Source organism: Mustela erminea, chromosome 4, assembly GCF_009829155.1.
Source record: "Mustela erminea isolate mMusErm1 chromosome 4, mMusErm1.Pri, whole genome shotgun sequence".
Classification (NCBI taxonomy): Eukaryota; Metazoa; Chordata; class Mammalia; order Carnivora; family Mustelidae; genus Mustela; species Mustela erminea.
The window spans coordinates 143,149,729-143,169,369 of record NC_045617.1 but is presented as its reverse complement, the minus strand read 5'-3'; the positions used below and the strand labels follow the sequence as shown (position 1 = coordinate 143,169,369).

The window sequence follows — 19,641 nt, the reverse complement described above, 5'->3', positions numbered from 1 at the left end:
AAATAACCAAATGCAGTGTGTGTGTGTGTGTGTGTGTGTGTGTATGAGGACGCGTGTGTATATATTACTTTTTTGTAAGAAAGATGAAAGAGGACACTGTGGTGTCATATAATTATTTCATGCTCCATGCTAGTTGGACTTTTGTTTCTTTCTTTCTTTTTTCTTTTTTTAAGATTTCATTTATTCATTTGACAGAGAGATCACAGGTAGGCAGAGAGAGAGAAGGGGAAGCAGGCTCCCTGCTGAGCAGAGAGCCCGATGTGGGGCTCGATCCCAGGACCCTGGGATCATGACCTGAGCCGAAGGCAGAGGCTTTAACCCACTGAGCTACCCAGGTGCCCCTGGACTTTTGTTTCTTGATTAACTCCATTTCTAATGTGTAAACCTTAAAATGTTCAGATAAATAAGGAGATTTGAAAAAAAAATGTTAGGAAAAAAATGAATGTGGCCTTCTTAAGGCACGTTCACAAACTCACCTCTCATTTGGGAAAGAAGATGGATTAATGGTGTTTTTCATCTGGGACAGGTCTTTGACCGCACGGGAACACAGTATGCATTTGGCGGGCCATCAGTGCTTTTTTGTGGTGGGGGGTGTTTCATCATTTATATGCTTTCTGTTGAAGGATGTGTAGAGACTGGCCAACTGTAATTAATACTTGAGCTTTTCTCCTTGCTACTGTGTTGGGAAAACAGCTTGATGAGGGGAAAAAAAGAGAGATAATATCTAGCACGCCCTGAACAGGCAGTGTGCTAATCACACGACATGTAATAACTCATTTAATTCGATGAGGGTAGACATGTTATCATGCCCACATTATGGGAGAATTTGAGACACACGTTAAATAACTTGGCCAAGGTTGTCCAGCCAGAGGCTGAGTTCGGGTGGAATCTGCCTTCAGTAGGTTGTCTTCACAGCCTGTGTTCTTCACTGTTTACTAGCTCTCATCACTATTGACTGAATCTCTGTGCTTATGTCATCTACATAACTCTCTTGTTTTAGAGTAAATACGTAAAAATGTTAATGGAGTGGCCAATAGGGTCATTGGCCACAGGTCAACAATAAATGAAAAGGTGCTCAACTAGCAGTCAGGAAAATATCAGTGGAATTACTACAATACCAGTGTTTTACCATCTCACTGAAAAAATTAAACAGATTCACAGCATCCAGTCTGGCAAGGCATATGTGATGGTGGGAGTAAAGCATTGCTTCAACTGTGAGAGAAAGTATCTGGTCATATTTATTCTCATTTTATTTTTTTTTAGATTTTTTTTTTTAATTTGTTTATTTGACAGACAGAGATCACAAGTAGGCAGAGAGGCAGGCAGCGAGAGAGAGAGAGAAGGAAGCAGGCGCCCTGCTGAGCAGAGAGCCTGATGTGGGACTCGATCCCAGGACCCTGAGATCATGACCTGAGCTGAAGGCAGCGGCTTAACCCACTGAGCCACCCAGGCTCCCTTTATTCTCATTTTAATATAGCATTCGACTAAACTCCTAGGACTTTATTTTACAGATGTAAGATCTCCGGTATGTAATGATATATGTGTATGAGGATTGTTTTTATAGTGCTATTTGTAATGGCCAAAACCCCCCTGGAAACCACTCAGGAGTTGGAAGTGGCTTGAGTAAAGCATGTCACATACATAATATTGAAATTTTGGAAAGCTGACAAGATCCTTTTCTACCTTCCTGGATGTGGACCAACTTGAAAATAAGACCCAAGAGACAGACAGACAGGAAGATCAAAATATTGCCTTTATTAATGATAAACCTCATTGATCACACAGGTTGGTTCCTTATCTGTTTACCCCTGAATGAGACTGACGTGCCCACCTGGCCACTGGTATCTGGGCAACCACACAGGACCCCCTGGGAAGGACAAAGCAGGGAGCATAGAACCAAGAAGCCCCTTTCTAAATGCAGGCCTGCCCCCAATGAGAGAAGTCTCAGAAGGTCTGAACTAGGCACGCTCAGTGTCCCCTCTCAAATTCACCAGTTGGCTCAGTCATTCCTCCTTCCCGGGGGAGGAGGGACTGAGGGGGTCAGGATGGAGACCTGTCGTATCTTTCCTTCCAGGGAATAGAGTGGAAATTACCTTATTTCTGTGGAGATCATTCTACGAAAAATAGAAAACATTCCCCGCTCCAACACATATTGTGGGATATCATGCGGTTTTAAAAAAAGTGCGTATCATCTCAGTATGAATAGACGAGGAAAGATGTCTGATATTTTGTTAAGTGAACCATTGAACTACAGGATGATTTTTTTTTTTTTTTTACCATGATTACATTAAAGGAGAAACCAATGTATATGGGTATGTTTTTATAAACATAGGGAAAAAGTATTATAAAATTGACTGCAGTTTGCAAAGAAGTATGATGGGTGGTACGTGTAGAAGGTTGGGGGTCCAGGAACCATGAGCTTTCTTTACTGTATATCTCTATCTTTCAGTTGTTAAAATGAATATTTATTCATTTTTTTATAAGAACAGAAAATGAGGTAGAAAAGAACCACCATGGCATCTTCGGTGGGCTCCGTTTATGTGTAGTTTTGCTGATGCCTGGACCTGATGTTCCCTTACATACTTCATTTAGTCCTCACAATACAGGACAATAGTCTGATTAGTTTGGGTGGCTGTTGTCTGTTCTGTATGAATCAGCTGGTTTTCCTCTTTGTTTTGAAACCTTCTACGAAGAGTGAGGTGTACAGTGAGCTGGACCTTTTTAGTAGGTCTTCTGCCAGTCGAGAAAGCTCTTCTGTGATGGCGTGGGGAGTGTGGAAACCAAAATGTAGCCAGAGTTAGTCAGCCAGCAGGTAGGTCAACAAAGCATTAAAAAAGACGTCTTTGGTCCCATTGGACATGGAGTTCTGAATCCATTTATAAGGTGGAAGCAGCTCCGTATGTAGAGTTAGGAACCTCCAGCCAGAGTTCCCCTAAGTCTGCTCCCTGTAAGCCAGTTTCCTTACCTACAAAACAAGGGTCTTACACCAGATAATTGCTAGTAGTCCAAGATTCTCTTGTCTGATTTAAAATCTTTAATTACTCTGAAATAGACTTATTAAACTGCTTGTTACGGCCTAGTGAGCTGAAGGTAGAAGCTGAAGCTGTGGTTCTCAGCCTGGACCACACATTAGAATCATCCGGGTACCTGGAGGGGGGGAACAAAAGAGGACTGGCCTTCCCCCCAGCCCCCATCCGTCTAAATTCAGAGTGAGGCCCTGGATTCAGTCCTCTTTGTTTTTTGTTGTATAAATAGAATCTCTGGTTGATTCCATCGATTGGTGTTGACAGTCGTTGCCTTAGGTCTTCTGCAGAAGTTGACTAGTGGGCAAAAGAGCATCAGGTAGTCTATGTAGCAGCTCAGTAGCTGACTTCACAGTTTGTAGCTAACCTAGTACACAAAGTACTTCCACCACTTGTTTAGTGCCTGTTACATCTCGGGAAGTGCGTGTTGTCATTATCCCATAGAACCTTGTAAGTGGTAAGAGACTCTTAGCGGAGGTTACTTTTCACTATGGAACCCAATTAACAGAAGGCAACTGCAGGCCCAGCTGGGCGGATTTAGGTCTTGTGAAAAATTACACAGACACACACACACGCACAAATCAACACCCCACCACACACCTGCTTCTGGTGGTGAGCTCTGTCTATGTATAAAACTCGACATACCCAGACCCTGATTAAGATTATAAAGCCATAATCAAATCAGTAATCAAAAACATCCCCATAGGGGTGCCTGGGTGGCTCAGTCAGTTAAGTGTCTAACTGTTGGTTTCAGTTCAGGTCATGATCTCATGGGTCGTGAGATGGAGCCCTCCGTACACAGCGGGGAGTCTGCTTGAAGATTTTCTCCCTCTGCCCCTCCTCTGTCTCTCCCTTTCAAATAAAATCTCTCTCTCTCTTTTTTTTTTTTTAGATTTTATTTATTTATTTGACAGACAGAGATCACAAGTGGGCAGAGAGGCAGGCAGAGAGGGAGGGGGAAGCAGGCTCCCTGTTGAGTAGAGAACCCCATGTGAGACTTGATCCCAGGACCCTGAGATCACGACCTGAGCTGAAGGCTGAGGCTTTAACCCACTGAGCCACCCAGGCACCCCTCAAATAAATAAATCTTAAAAAAAATAAAAAACCAAAAACCTCCCCACAAACAAAAATTTTAGACCACATGGTTTCACTGGTGAATTCTACTGAACATTAAAAAGGAGGATTAATAAAAATGCTTCTTATAAACTCTTTCAAAAAACAGGAGAGGAGAGAACACTTCCAAACACATGTTACGCGGCCAGCATTACCCTGAAACCAAAACCAGACAAGGACACAAGAAAAGAAAGTTATACGCCAATATCCCTGGTGAACAGAGATGCAGAAATCTTCAACAAATATTGACAAACCAAATTCAACAAAATGACAAAAGTCAAACATCACAATCAAGTGGGATTCATCCCAGGGATGAAGGGATGGTTTAGTATCTGCAAGCCAATCAACATGATTCCTTAACAAACTGAAGGATAAAATTTATGATGAACATCCATTTGTGATAAAATTGACAAAGTGGGCATAGAGGGGACATTTCTCACAATAATAAAGGTGACATATAACAAAACCACAACTAATATCATATTCAGTGGTTTCTTCTTAAATCCGGAATGAGGCAAGGGAGCTTGTTCTCGTTATTTTTACTCAACATAGTACTGGAAGCCAGAGCAATTAGACAAGAAAAAAAAATAATGGCATCAGAATTAGAAAGAAAGTAAACTGTCTCAATTGCAAATGACATGATGACATGAAAATCCTGCAGACCGCACCAAAAAACTGTTAGAACTGGTAAACGAATTCAGTAAGTTGCAAGATATGAAATCAATGTATAGAAATCTCTTCTATTACTATACGCTAATAATGCCTATCAGAAAGGTAAATTAATTCACTTGCAATTACATAAAAAAGAATAAAATACTTCAGGATAAATTTAACCAAAAAAAGGTAAAAGACCTGTACATTAAAAACTATAAGACATTGATGAAAAATTGAAGAGGACCGAAATAATTGGAAAGATATTCCATGCTCATGGATTAGAAGAATGAATATTGTTAAAATGTCCATCCTTCCCAAAGCAGACTACAGATTAATGCAATCCCTATTAAAAATCCAATGGCATTTTCCACAGCAAGCACAAGCAATCTTAAACTTTGTATGGATCTTTTCTTATTAAGATATAATTGACATATACTAGTTTCAGGTGTATTAGAAAGATTTGCTATCTGTATAAATATATATATATTTTTAAGTTTTCATTCATTTACTTAAATAATCTCTATATCCAACATGGGGATTGACCTGATACTAGTATGTTATATGTCAATTATGCCCTAATAAGAAAAGATAAAGTTGCCCCAGATGTTGTGATTCCTAGGGCAGTGGTGCTTCCTTCGGCCCTGTGTGTCCCTTCCTCCTGCTGGCGGAAGTGTAAGACTCCTGCTCATTCTGAGACGGTCCTCTCTGATCTCCTGCATTCCATTTTACTTCCACCCTGCGTCCAAGGCTGGTAAAGAATTGCAATGAGGTGCACCAGACCCGAGGCAGGACACCTCAGTTCTTGTCCCAGCTCTGTCACTCGCTGGCTGTGTGACCTGGGCCAAGTCAGGGACAACCTCTGGGCTCCGTGTCCCTCACCTGGAAAATGAGATGTTGGAATTACAGGGGAAGGTTTAAATAAGCAAATCACCCAGTGGTGGCTAAGCAGAGGGACTCAGGAAACCCGATTCCCTGAGTTTAAATTCTAGTGTTGTTATCTACTAGGTATGTGATGTTTGGGAAAATGTCTTAACTTCTCGGTAACTTAATTTACTCTTTTATAAGATGAATGCCCCAGAGAGCCTCAAGGTGGTAGTGAATGTTGAAGGAGTCACACAGAAGGACTTAAAGCAGTGCCTGCGATCTAGTACTCACCAGGCTGCTGGTTATTATGCCTGTCTTGCTGCTGTTGTCCCTTTCCACTGGCTGTCCATGGAATTCATTCTAGTGGGGAGTTCACCTCTCCAGAGGGTATGGGTGGGTGTTCTTGGACAGGGTTTTCAAGACTCTTCAAATGGTCCCGATTCCTCTTCAGTCTTCACTGCCTCCTTGACCCAGGATTAAAAGGACGATATGATTTATGGGGTGGGAGGCAATCTGGAGGCAGATTCTTAAAAATCATGTCACCCCCATATTTGAAGGTTTGACTCTGCTGTGGCTAAGCAGACAGTGGAAACATGTTTTGCCCTTGTATCCACCGGAGTTCATTTTTAGAGTTTTAATTCTAAATCATAACTAACACATGACATGATATTTTCAGAATAGGGTAAACCACAAGTCTTCCTGTGCAATCTAAATGAACCCAGTACACAGGATGGTTTTTTTTTCCCCCCTTCTGTGAATTAAGAGAGGGATTATCTCATTCCGGAGGGACTGGATGACGCACTCTGAGCTGGGGGAAGGAGGCTTCTGCTGTGAGTAGACAAACTCTGGGGAGAAAGTCTGTGTAAGCCTCAGAGAGCAGTTGTTGGAAAAGGCTCTGAGCCCGGCAGCCGGAGTCAGGTCCCCGCTCCTCACCCTGCAAGGCTGAGATCTCAAGAGGCAATCACGGGCGACCCGGGGCTGCTTTGGGCTTGAAGTGGTTTGGGGCCCTTCATTCTGTGTCTGAGATTCCTCATTTGGACATTAAAGCTTGCAGAGAAGATTAACTGAGGTAATGGGTGTGAACCACGTAGAGTAACAGCCAACAGTAGCTGAACTCAGAAAATGCACGGGCTCAGTGAATGCCTGGTATTACTTAAGACTTGGGTGTTTGAAACAAAGCCTAAGGAATGATGAACTTTCTCACCATGGTAGGCCAATGAGCTTTTCTCTCTCTCTTTTTTTTTTTTTTTCAAAGATTTTATGTATTTATTTGAGAGAGAGCCAGAGAGCCTTGAGAGCATGAGCAGAGCGGGGGAGAAAATAGAGGGGTGGTAGGAATGGGGTGTGGGGGGGGGGTGGTACTCGACCTCAGGACCTTGGGATCATGACCTGAGCCGAAGGCAGCCTCTTGTTTTTTTATTACGTAATATTTTATCTTTTTTTAAAAAACTTTTTATTTATTTAAATTAGCCAACATACGGTAGAGCATCATTAGTTTCTGATGTAGTGGTCCGTGATTCTTCAGTTGTGTATAACACCCAGTGCTCATCCCATCACGTGCCCTGCTTCATGCCCATCCCCCAGTTACCCATCCCCCCACCCCCCTCCCCTTCTGCAGCCCTCAGCTTCTTTCCCAGAGTCACGAGTCTCTCATGGTTTATCTCGCTCTCTGATTTCTTCCCATCCAGATTCCCTCCCCCGAAGGGAGACCCTTAACCGACCGAGCCACCCAGGTGCCCCTGCCAGTGAGCGTTGGACACACAGCTGTGGGGGTGGGGGGGGAGGCAGGACCAGCAGCTGGAAAGCCCCTCTGCTGTGTGCTGGTCTGAAAGACCCCCCACCAGGGAGCAGGAGGCTCCCACTCCTGCTAAGTCACAGCTTCCTCACAGCCTTGCCTTTGGGGCTCGTGCACTTGCCACACACGGGAGCAAGGAAAATGAAGTCTGTTTCGTCCAGGTGTTTGAGTTGAGGATTTTTTTTTTTAAAGATTTTATTTATTTATTTGAGAGAGAGACAGTGAGAGAGAACATGAGCGAGGAGAAAGTCAGAGAGAGAAGCCGACTCCCCGTGGAGCTGGGAGCCCGATGCGGGACTCGATCCCGGGACTCCGGGATCATGACCCGAGCCGAAGACCGTCGTTCAACCAACTGAGCCACCCAGGCGTCCCAAAGTTGAGGATTTTTATAGAGCGGTGTGATGGGTTGAGTTGGGGTCCCCCACCAAACCCGAATGTTGAAGTCCTAACACTAGTGCCTCAGAGTGGGGCTTTAAAGAGACAATTAAGTTACAGTGAGGTGGTTTGTTGGGTCCTAATCCAAGGACTAACAGCCTTATAAAAAGGAGGAAATTTGAACACAGACATGACCAAGAGGAGAGCCTGGGAAGACACAAGGAGAAGGTCTCTAAGACAGGGAGAGAAGCCCCAGCAGAAATCAAGCCTGCTGACAACTTGAATTCAGCCCTGTAGCTTCCAGAACTGGGAGACAATAATTTTTATTTATTTATTTTTTTAAAGATTTGTTTATTTTAGAGAGAGAGAAAGAGCATGTGCAGTGGGGGTGGAGGGGCAGGGGGAGAGAGAGAATCTCAAGCAGACTCCATGCTGAGCTCCAAGCCCGACGCGGGGCTCGATCTTAAGACCCTGAGATCATGACCTGAGCCGAAACCACAAGTCGGTCGCTCAGTCGACTGAGCCACCCCCTCCCCCACCCCGGTGCCCCAACAATAACGCTCTTTTGTTTAAGTCTTCTGGTTCGTGGTACTTGGAGATGAGGGGAAGAGGTACAGGGTACCGAGTGAGAGCTAAGGTCAGGTTTTCAGCCCCGGCGCTCCACTTGCGAGCTTTGTGAATTCGGCTGCTGGACATCATCGGGTTCGTGTTCACTCTCCTCGTGTATAAAGTGGGAGTAAGCTACTTCAGAAAGTTGTTACAAAGGTTCAGTTGAATTGCTTATAGATTTAGCTTTGTGCCTGACACGTGGTGAGCATTCAGTGGCATTTATTGTTACAGTGGGATGAACTGTCCATTAGAAGCCTGTTTGGTTAGGGACGCCTGTGTGTGGCTCAGTTAAGCGCCTGCCTTCAGCTCAGGTCATGATCCTGGGGTCCCGGGATCGAGCCCCATGTGCATGCTTCTCTCTCGCTATCTCTGTCACTATCTGTCTCTCTCTCAAATAAATAAATAAAATCTTGAAAAAGGAAAAATAAAACCCGTTTGGTTATAGATTACGTGCATTGATTATCAATTTTAAATAATATTTGCTGATCTACAAGTTTCAAAAAAAAAAAATCAGCTCATTACACATTTAAAAGCATTTCTTGCTCCTGTTCCAAACTGCTTGGAAATGAAAGCACAACAAGGCTCTCTTTGAAAACGCAAAGTAGCTGAAGAGTATGGTACAAACACTTTTTGTTCCGAGGTACAGAGGGCAGTAGCATTTCGTGCAGTCTTCCCCAGCCACGCTGACTTGTAGGAGGCCGTGCAAAAGAGTACTGTTTGTGGAGAAGGAATGGCTTGCCTTTAAATAAGGAATTGTTTAATTAGATCGGTTTTGTCTGGGAGCATATAAGGCAGTGTTGCTGAGAGAAACATTCCAGGCCTGGACGGTCGCCTGCACCTCATTGGTGAGCCACGGTCATAGAGGAAATAATCTTGGACTGTTAATATTTGCTGTTTGTTAAAAATAGACGGCTCGCCTGTGTTCATTAGGACGAAGGCAACGTTTTTGGCTCCTGGCAAAGTTCGTTTCTTGGAAGACTATGAAGGCCACGGAACAGAAACCCCCCCAAATAACGCCTTTCTCGCAGCACAGGACCCCAGGAGGATGTAAGATGTACCTTGGAAAATTGCAGCCGGGTTTGCTTGCCCTTTGGGGAAATATGGAGTCAAACCCTTGGGTGTGTGTTTGATTTTCTTGCAGTGACTTTGAAAGCTTGCAAGAGCCGTGGAAATAGAGCTTTGGTTGAACCCGAGGCTTGTCAGGCTCGCGTGTGGGGAGAGTCCGATCGAAACAGCTGTGCTCTACAGTTTCCTTATGCATGAGGACCCACACAATGCTTTAATTGTGCAGAGCATCTTGTCGAATATCACAAATGAAAGTGCAGCTTTCTTTTCTGCTCCAGAGGGGGTGCGTCAGCACAAAAGTAAAGACATCCCACATGTTCCTTTTAAATGTGAAGGGTTTATCCAAGAGCAACGTGGTACATATTTTTCTTCCCTTGGGCCGTCCACACCGTAACCCTTGACCTTATGCCGCCTCTAAAACGTGTTTTTTGTTTGTTTGTTTTAAGAGGAAGCTTGTGACAGGTTCATTTCTCTTTATTTATGCCTACTTCCTCCCCACACCTCATTGTAGTAGGTGCCAGTGAATGTAAATTTGAAGCTGGAGTAGGTAGGATTAAATGCAGATTTCTCAGAGTTTCTTAGATTGCCTTGATTGTGTGTGTGTGTGTGTGTGTGAGAGAGAGAGAGAGAGAGAGAGAAATTCCACACAGAATTTACAACTATACATTGTGAAAAAGAAATCTTACAAAAAATTGGCTTGGATTCCTGTCACCCTGCAAGACAGCCAGGTTCCATTTTGTGGGTTACGTTTGCCTTTTTCCTAATGCCACTACTGGTTTTTTTTGTTGTTATTGTTTTTTATTTTTTCAAGATTTTTATTTATTTATTTGACAGACGGAGATCACAAGTAGGCAGAGAGAAAGGAGGAAGCAGGCTACCTGCTGAGCAGAGAGCCCGATGCTGGGCTCGATCCCAGGACCCTGGGATCATGACCTGAGCCGAAGGCAGAGACTTTAACCCACTGAGACACCCAGGTGCTCCCACTATTGTTTTTTTAATCCAGTTGTAAGCAGACACAAAATTTTAGAGTCTGTGTTTTTTAATTAGTTATAACAAATGCTTTTCATTTTATGATAGGCACTTTATAATGCCTGTTCTTAATACTGTTATACTGTACGGGTTTACCATTACTATCCTTCTCGTCCTGTGTTTGAAAGGTAGATCTTCCTTCATTTTGTCTTATAAATGATGCCTTCACATCTTCTTAGCATTTTGCTTTTTGTCACCCAATGAGTGATTTGCAGGAACTGGTTGGAAGTATAGTCTTAGAGCAAATACTACCACAGTACTTTCCTAAGGGATTATAATGCAAGGCGCATCCTTGAGTCGTTGCCTGTGTTAACCAACGTCTTTACTAATTGTTGAACTTTTAGGTCCCTTCTTCTCGCTACTAGAAATAATACCAGGGTAAATGTTTTTTATGTAAAATTTTGTGTGCGTTTCTAATTAGGATGATGACAATGGGTTGAAAATTTGCAACCATGGATTAGAGATTCAAAAAAGGATCGCTTTTGAACTCCTCCTTGCTAAACTTCATTTAGCTTTCAGTCTAAATTCCCTTTCAAGGCAGCTCCCTTCCTGTGAAAGGCTGATTATGCCAAAGGTTTGTCTGCCTCTCCTGCTAGGAATAAGCTAAGCCCGGAGGGGGTCTATAGACCTTTGTAGCCGCAGTGAGGGCCTCGGGTCGCTGTGTGATTGGCACTTTGCTCACCTCTGCTGGAGTGGACTCTCTCCTTTTGGTTTTGGGTGTTGACCTCTGGGGGCTGCTCTGTCTGCTCTACTCTGCCTCCTGTGGGCAGGTTCATAGTCATGTTCTCTTAGTGTACCTGCCAGAACTTCTCGGGCCTGCCTGCTCTCTGAGGCCTCTTTGCTGTCCTCAGAGCCCAGGAGAGGGGCTGGAGTGATACCTGTGGTCCGTATGGTTCATCACCCTCTGCGCCTGCTGGAAGCCGCGCTGGCCAGCTCCCAGGGCTGCATTCGGAGAAGGCGGGCGACCGGTCTCCTACGGAGACACCCGCGTCATTCCCCCAGCCTCCTTCCTACGTGGGTGGAGGCCACTTTGCCGTTCTCAGATTTATCTCTGCTGTAGGCTTATGAAACCCTACTCCGGAGCCGGAAAACCCAGACAGTGACTCATTGTCATAAGCTTCATTGCCTCTCCCTGCGGAAGAAGGGACCCATGGAGGACGCTGGCGGCTGCCGGGATGCTGGGTGGGAAAGGGAATTGTTACAAGAGCCGCAGGGAGGACACTGAGGAAGCCTGTCCGTAGTAGCTCAACAGAACTTACTGTGTATTGGGTTATTCGATGTGTAGTTTGTACGTTAGCGTAGTGGGTATACGATAGTATTAGTAGCAGGTGTTGTCCTTGCCAAGCACTGTTTCAAGTGATGTTACATAATCTTCAGTTCCAACAGCCCTGTGAAGTGGTACCACGGTTATCACCCCCGTAACCTGAACTAAGAGTCAAAATGCAGCAAGTTCCTGTAGCTCGTCCCCCAGTAGATGGTGGATCCTGGCCTTGTAGCCCAGTACTCGGCTCTAGGTCGACCCTTGAAACCACGGGGTCTGTTGCAGCTTGTGGGAGAGGCGGTCACATACTTCATGTGATGATGATGATGATGATGATTTTTTATTTAAATCCAATTAACCAATATGTAGTACATCGTTAGTATCCGATGCGTTGTTCAATAATTCATCAGTGGCCTATAACCACCAGTGCTCATCTTCATGGGATGATTATTGAAGGTAGAACTTTTTCTTTTGTAATTCTTGTAATTTGACACTCTTCTTATGGGACTTTGATCGTTTCCTAAAAGGTTTTTCTCATTTGTTTTTTTTTACTAGGCAGGAAGACCCAATCCCTTTATTGTTTTGGTTTATACAAACCAAAGATAGGTTTATCTCACTAACTTAGGTGTTTCTCCAATTTGGATAAAGAGACCTTCCTAGTTTCAAGGGCTGGGAGTCACCGGAGTTTAATATCTGTGTCATCTCAAGCCAGTGATTTGGTTTCCAGAGTTGTGTAATTTTTAAAACCTGCTGATTCTGGAAAGGCTCAAACATACACAAAAGTGGAGAGATGAGTAGGATGAACGTTCATGTGCTCAGCTCTCGGTTTGCAGCTCGTTGCCGATCGTGTACCAGGAACCGTGATTTGTTACCTCGGGATCTCCTGACATGTTGGGCCAGAAAATTCTTGGTTGTGGAGGGCTGTCCTGTCCCTGTTAGGATGTTTAGTGGTATTCCTAGCTTCTCCCCACTAGAGGCTAGGAGCTTTCCCCTGCTACTTCTTCTGATGATGACAGCCAAAAATATCACCTGGGGGCAAGGTATCCCTCCTTGAGAGCCACTGCTTTATGCTCTCTCCAGTCTCTCCATCCTTTCAAGATTATTTGGAAGCAGATCCTATGGATCAAAGCAAATCTACTGTGACTGATCGCTCTGGAAAACAATGCCACTGTTGGCCGCAGAGATGGTCATGGTCATACCAGCTACTAGAGTTGATAGGAAGTTAGCAAATGCAAAGCAATTGGAGTCATGCTTCATTCTGTACTTTTTTTCTCATTGTGGTAAAATGGGAAAAATAAAAAATGTCCCATTTTCACCATTTTTAAGCACACAGTACCGTTCTGTGGCAGTAAGGACATCCCCATTGTCAGGCAACCATCACCAACACCCACCTCCAGAATTCCGTTAACCTTGCAAAACTGAAACTCTGTATCCATCAGATAATAATCCCATTCCCTCCACCCCTCAGTCTGTCTACCGTGAATCACCGTTCTACTCTCTGTCTCTATGAATTTAACTACTGTATTCTAGGTACCTCGTTTAGGGGGAATCATACAATGTCTGTCCTTTTGTGACTGACTTATTCGCTTAGCATCAAGTCCTCAAAGTTCAACCGTGTCATAGCCTATGTCAGAATTTCCCCCATTTTAAGGTGGTATAATACTCCCATGGTGTCCACAGACCACATTTTGTTGATCCGTTCATCCACTGAGAGACACTTGGGTTGATGCCACCTTTTGATTATTGTGAACAGCGCTGCTACACACATGGATGAAGAAATATTCATTCAAGACCCAGTTTTCAGTTCTTTTGGGTAAATACCCAGAAGTGGGATTGCCGGGCCCTGTGTCACTGTATTCTTCATGTTCTGAAGAACCGCCATATTGTTTTCCACAGGGGCTGCACCACCCTGCCCTCCTACCAGCAGCGCACAGGGCTCTAGTTTCTCCTCATCCTTGCCAACACTTACTATTTTGCTTTTTTAAAGAAGAGCCATTCCCATGGGTGCGAAGCGGTATCTAACTGTGGCTCAGTGTGTGCCTTTTAAGATGTACGTCTGGGAGTTGAAAAGCAATTCTGTTAGAATCCTCCTGTAGGGGACGCCTGGGTGGCTCAGTTGGTTGAGCAGCTGCCTTCGGCTTGTGTCGTGATCCTGGCATCCTGGGATCGAGTCCCACATCGGGCTCCTTGCTTGGCAGGGAGCCTGCTTCTCCCTCTGCCTCTGCCTGCCATTCTGTCTGCCTGTGCCTGCTCTCTCTCCCTCTCTCTCTCTCTGACAAATAAATAAAATCTTAAAAAAAAAAGGAAGCCTCCTGTAGGGGCGCCTGGGTGGCTCAGTGGGTTAAGCCTCTGCCTTCGGCTCAGGTCATGATCCCAGGGGCCTGGGATCGAGCCCCGCATCCGGCTCTCTGCTCAGCGTGGAGCCTGCTTCCCTCTCTCTCTCTGCCTGCCTCTCTGCCTACTTGTGATCTCTCTCTGTAAAATAAATAAATAAAATCTTTAAAAAAAAAGCCTCCTGTAGAGCCAAGGGGCTCTACTGTGTTTCCACCTTTGCCTTGGAACGGTTTGCCGGGGAACATTCAGAAAGCCATCCGGGACTCGCTTCCAGGAAGAGGACGGAGGAGTGGATTGTGTCTGTGTGTAGCAGGAAGCTTCCAGTCCTGAACAAAGTCTGGCATTTAGGCATTAACTGCGAACAGTTAAGGGAAAGGATTCAGGTTAGGTTAGAATGAGAGTCCATTAGAGCCAGAAGAGACGTTAGAGACCAGGTCTCCTGAATCAAAGATTTCCTACTTACCACACATCCCCCCGCCCCAATTTTTTTTTGAAACCCAGAGCATGTAAGTCTTCTTTTCTTGACTTGCTGGTCGTGACAATGTCTTGCCCACTGTCTCCTGTATCTGGCATATAGCGTCAACCAGTAAATGTTTGCACAATCAATGAATTACCTAATGTCGCCCAGCTGACACCTGAGGGTCAGAACTAGGGCGTTCAGAGTATGGTGGCAAAAAGATGGCAGATTGCGTCAGTGACCCCGTGAGCGTTTCTTCCTCTTTATTGATCCCTGGGGTGACAAGATCAGATGGCATGTTTGCACCCTGAGCCTTATTCTTCCTTGGGGGGTGCAAGGATCCACCTCTTTGAAGACCAGTCCAGCTGACGAGACTGGCAGGAAGCGGTGGAACTCTGGACCAGCTGAGGGACAGCCACCAGGCTTAAATCTGTTCCTTCTCACCTCTGCCTCACGCCTTCAGGCTCCAACCTTCCCGTCCTGTATTTTTCTTCTTTCTGAGAAAGCCTAGTTTCTCCTGGGTGTCTTTGGAGGCCTCTCTCTTTATTGTGCTAAAGCAGGTGTTCTCTGTCTTGCCTGCCTATGAGAACCACCTGATGCCTTGGAAATTCTGACGCCATGCCAGTTACGTCAGAAGGGTTGGGACCACTTTGTACCTATTGAAACAGTTTTTTTCCTGATTGTCAGCCAGAGCCTCCTCCCTCCTTAATCATGAGACTTCTTGTTATTTACTTTGGATCTAAAGGGGGCAGAGTGTAAGAGAATAATAATAATATAACAAGTTCACATCATGTTAATGTTACTTTCCAGTGACTGGAGGTTAGTGTGCTCCTTTCTCAGGGTATAAGCTCCTGGAGGCAGGAGCCGGGCCTCCCTTCTCCTCCATGCCAGTGCTTCTCAAAGTGACTGTGCATCACCATCCCTTCGGGGACCGTTAAAGCACACAGTGCCGGACCCACCTTGGGAACGCCTAATTTAGTAGGTCTCAGGTGGGGCACGAGAATTTGCATTTCTGATGGTTTTCCAGGTGATGCCCGTGCTGCTGGTCAGGGAACCCACTTGAGAACCACGGCTCTGCCGTTTGAGTCATTCCTCACGCGCAGGGGTGCTCAGTAATTACGGGCCAGGCCAGAGGAATGGAACGGATTTCCCCTTGGGTGCTCTCCTCAGTGACTGTGTTCTCTGTGGCCGAGAGAAGGAAAGAGTGTGTGATTGAACACCTACAGACGATCGTAACTTTGACTTTCTCCTTGCCAATTCCTTTACATTTTGAACCTTGCTAAGATGGTTTTTTCCCTCTCTATTGTGTATGAGAAGGAGAGCTGAGATAGCATATTTAGGCTACATAAGAAGGTATGACCTTGTGGGGGGTAGGTTGGGGGATGGCATAACTGGGTGATGGACATTAAGGAGGGCTCGTGATGTGATGAGCACTGGGTGTTACATGCAACTGCTCAATTATGGGACTCTACATCTGAAACTAATGATATGTTGGCTAATTGGATTTAGATTAAAAAAAAAAGGTATGATCACATCATATAGGCTAGGTTACAGTTCACCTCCTCTCTGTCATTCAGGGTAGAAAGTGATGGTGGGCAGTAGTGGGATCAAGTTTTTGGAGAGACCGGTGAACACAATTGATCTAATGGGGCGGGGGGCGATCTCAGCGCAGTCAATTTTTAAAAACGAAACAAAAGAGGCACCTGAGTGACTCAGTCGATTAAGCAGCCAATTCTTGATTTCGGCTCAGGTCTTGAACTCAGGGTCGTGAGTTTGGGCCCCAAGTTGGGCTCCATGCTGGGCATGGAACCTACTCAATGATAATAATAGTAATAATAAAAATCAATAAAAAATGAAACAAAAGAATTCTCCAAAAGTATTTCTGTGAATCATCAGGGGTCCAAAGTAGTCTTGGTTTTTACTGGGAAAACAGAATAAGCTCAGATTGAGTAGAGGTCACTGCCTCTAGCTCTACCTCAGAGGCGACCCTAATGAATGTCACTAACAGCTACTATTTTCCGTCGTGCAAAAACCTGCGGAGGCTGAATTTGAGGCTCTATTCAGATTTTTATATCCTCCATCCCCTTTCCCTTAAGTGTCTTTTAAAAGCGAAGCTTTCACTCCGAAAGCTCTGGGGGGTTGGAACCGCTGTTCCCGGTGTCGTTAATGGTTCCATCACGTGGTCTGTTTTGGTTTTGGGTTAAATCAGCTGATCTTTCTGATGGGCATCAGGGAATGCTTTCATAGTTTCTTTCAGGTCCAGTGTTTTTGAGAGAGAGACCAATGAGATTTTTCCCAGGAAGTTGGTCGCCTGTTTTGCATAATTGGACAGGGTTGGCATTTGGAAGTCGAAGGCGGGACTGTTCTGTGTGGATTTTTCATGCCATTTAGCTTGGGCAGTGCTCTTGTTAATTTGGCGTTAATTAAAATGAGAAAAATTAGAGTCAAAACAGCGGATGATGACTTTGGAGAGAAGCATTTAGTTTCCTAGGTAGTCAGTGAAGGAAGCTTCATGGATTTGATTCATTTTCGACTCTCCAGGAACCAGTGCTTTATCTTAGGATGGCGCTGGGGGTGGGCATGGGGTTGCGGGGGAGAGAGACCCAGCAAGCTGACCCCACAGTCCCTGAGGCCGTTGTACATTAAAAAGCCCTCTGTGTGTGGGTGGACAAGCCACCTGGGCTAGCCTTAAAAGACTGGAAATGAAACTCAGTTTCCTCGCTTCTTCCGCCAGCGGAGGGCATGTGGAATTTTCAGTCTCCCCAGCCGTTTCCAAACGAACACTCTCTGCCGAGGAAACAATCCAAGTCCGAGTGCTCAGAGGCATCTTGGTGTGGAACTCTGGAAAGAGTAGAGAGGATACCCGCACAGGTAAAAGGGTAAAGATCTGAGTCTCTTTCTCTCTCTCTTGACCCCGCGTGCAGGTGAATTTCGTGGCGTGCCAGCTCTTTGCTCTGTTTGCTGCGTTCTGGTTCCGCATCTACCTGAGTCCTGGTAAAACCAGTTCCGATGTCCGGCACGCGTTTGTCACCGTTTTTGGCATCTATTTTGTCATCTTTTGTTTTGGCTGGTGAGTATGAGCTTAGAAATTGTAATCTTTATCATTTGGGTGTTTTGTGGCAATGTTCTTGGCATTTGCCAGGCACCGAGGAAAGAAATGTATTTACTCCTATTGTAGGATAATGGGGATGTCTCAGGAATGCCCATGTACTCTAAGAACCTAGAACCAATAAACTACCCATTAAAAGTCAGTTCTGTGAACTTTTCTACAAGTTATGCTTCGACTCACCTCCCCATGGGTCATGTAAATAGAATAGGATATGGTTTCATTTTCCAGCTGAGGAACCCTTCCTACCTGTTGTAGATATTGATGTTTTTCTTGCATTACTGCTGGAGGTAATTGGTGTCGCTCCTGTGCTTGGAGTAGGACAATAGTTCTAGGGCTGGTTTGAGGAAACACGAGACATTCCTTAACAGAGAGAGAGTCTGTAGATTTCACGCTACTAAGTAAGCCAGTCAGTGACCCTGTGAGTGACTCTTCTCCATGGGATGGGGGGGGGGAATGTTGTAGGAACAGACCTTTCTAGAAGTGCAACTTAAGGACATTTGTGAGTTTATTCAGGTTACAAGACTGCTGCTTTTCCTCCTCCAATAAAAATGTGAGAAAGTATGAGGAGTATTTTGAAGCAGCAAACAGGTGACAGTCTTGGTGTCTGGAAAAGGTCAGTTTGGGTTCTGGTGCTTTAAAATTAAAAAAAAAAAAAAAAAGATGTTCTAAAGAAAGAAAGAATACTTCTGGACTCCCGGTTGTACATGTACAAAGGTGTAAGCATTCCATTTATGGATTGCTGACCTCACCAGCACTGCCGTTGGCAGCCTGTGTCATGGCTTCCTCCTGCCATTTCAAGATTACACAGAGCAAAAATACTTGATTTATTTTCTCTTACGTAAATGCAGTTAATGGCTCGTGGGCTTTTTGGGGGGGCGGGGTATGGGCGTGCAGTAGGTCTGTTAATTTGGAATATATTCAGTGCCCCTCCTCTCTGTGATGTCTTATAGGTACTCTGTTCACCTTTTTGTGCTGGTGTTGATGTGCTACGGAATCATGGTCACCGCAAACGTATCCAGTATTCACAGGTAAGGTTCTGGGAGCGAACCAGACCACGTGAGGGTTTTTTGTGACCTCTGAGATGTGTTTCAGGGTAAAGGGGTACCTTCCCCGTTTTGCCCACCACAAGTTGCATATCCTAAGTTCTCTGGGGTATCAGAAGGAGAGGTGGGGGGTCCCTAAATGCTGGGAGTATTCAGAGGACACTTTGCAAACATTTCAGAGTAGAAGCCGCTCTGTGGTAGTCTGCAGACTGGAGACAGTCCCAATGGTCCCTACACTGGGGTACTGCTCCGCAGTCGAGAAGAGGGAATGATTGATGATGGTGACATGGAGTAAATATGCGGAATGAAGGGTGCCGCAGAAATTCTGGTCTTGAAAATGCAAACTAATTTGTAGTGGCAGAGATCAGATCGGAGGTTAGCTGGGCTGGGCTGGTCCATGGAGATGAGGAAGGATCGGCTCAGAGAGGCAGGAAGAGTGTGTGTGGGGGCGACAGATATATCTGTTACCTGGAATGTGGCTGTGGTTTTCTAGGTGTGTGCCTACGTCGAAACTTTGTGTACTTAAAATATGCACCATAAAATGTTAAAAGGGGAAGAAGTATTCGTACTATGATATTTTGATTTAAAAGCTACAGAGATAACTTAATTCTGCCTTGAAGGCAACAGTGTTTGGATCATCGATTTGGACACCTGTGTATCTGTTTAGCCTTGTCTGTGTTCCCCAGGGCATGTGTGAAACCTCAGTATTAATTCTGCCTTTCAGTGGTGCTGGAACGTAAGCTCTATGAAAACAGAGTTCGCTGTTGTGTCCTCAGAGTCTAGGACAATACTGGGCACAAGTAAGGGCTCAATAAATATTTATGGAAGGAGTGACCAAACACCTTTGGAGAGACATTTGCCCTGCGATGACTTCTTTTTTGATGGCGTTTCTGAAAAAGCAGATGCCTTC

General features: G+C 44.9%; 1 protein-coding gene across 2 annotated transcripts in view; it reads left to right on the top strand.

The window, feature by feature from the left end:
• Positions 1 to 19,641, top strand: part of MBOAT1 (membrane bound O-acyltransferase domain containing 1) — a 109,698-nt gene that overhangs the window by 41,705 nt on the left and 48,352 nt on the right. For both annotated transcript variants that reach the window (XM_032341211.1, XM_032341212.1), the window contains exons 2-3: positions 17,504 to 17,649; positions 18,639 to 18,716. In XM_032341211.1, the coding sequence (XP_032197102.1) occupies positions 17,504 to 17,649; positions 18,639 to 18,716 (224 nt within the window). The remainder of the gene's footprint in view (positions 1 to 17,503; positions 17,650 to 18,638; positions 18,717 to 19,641) is intronic.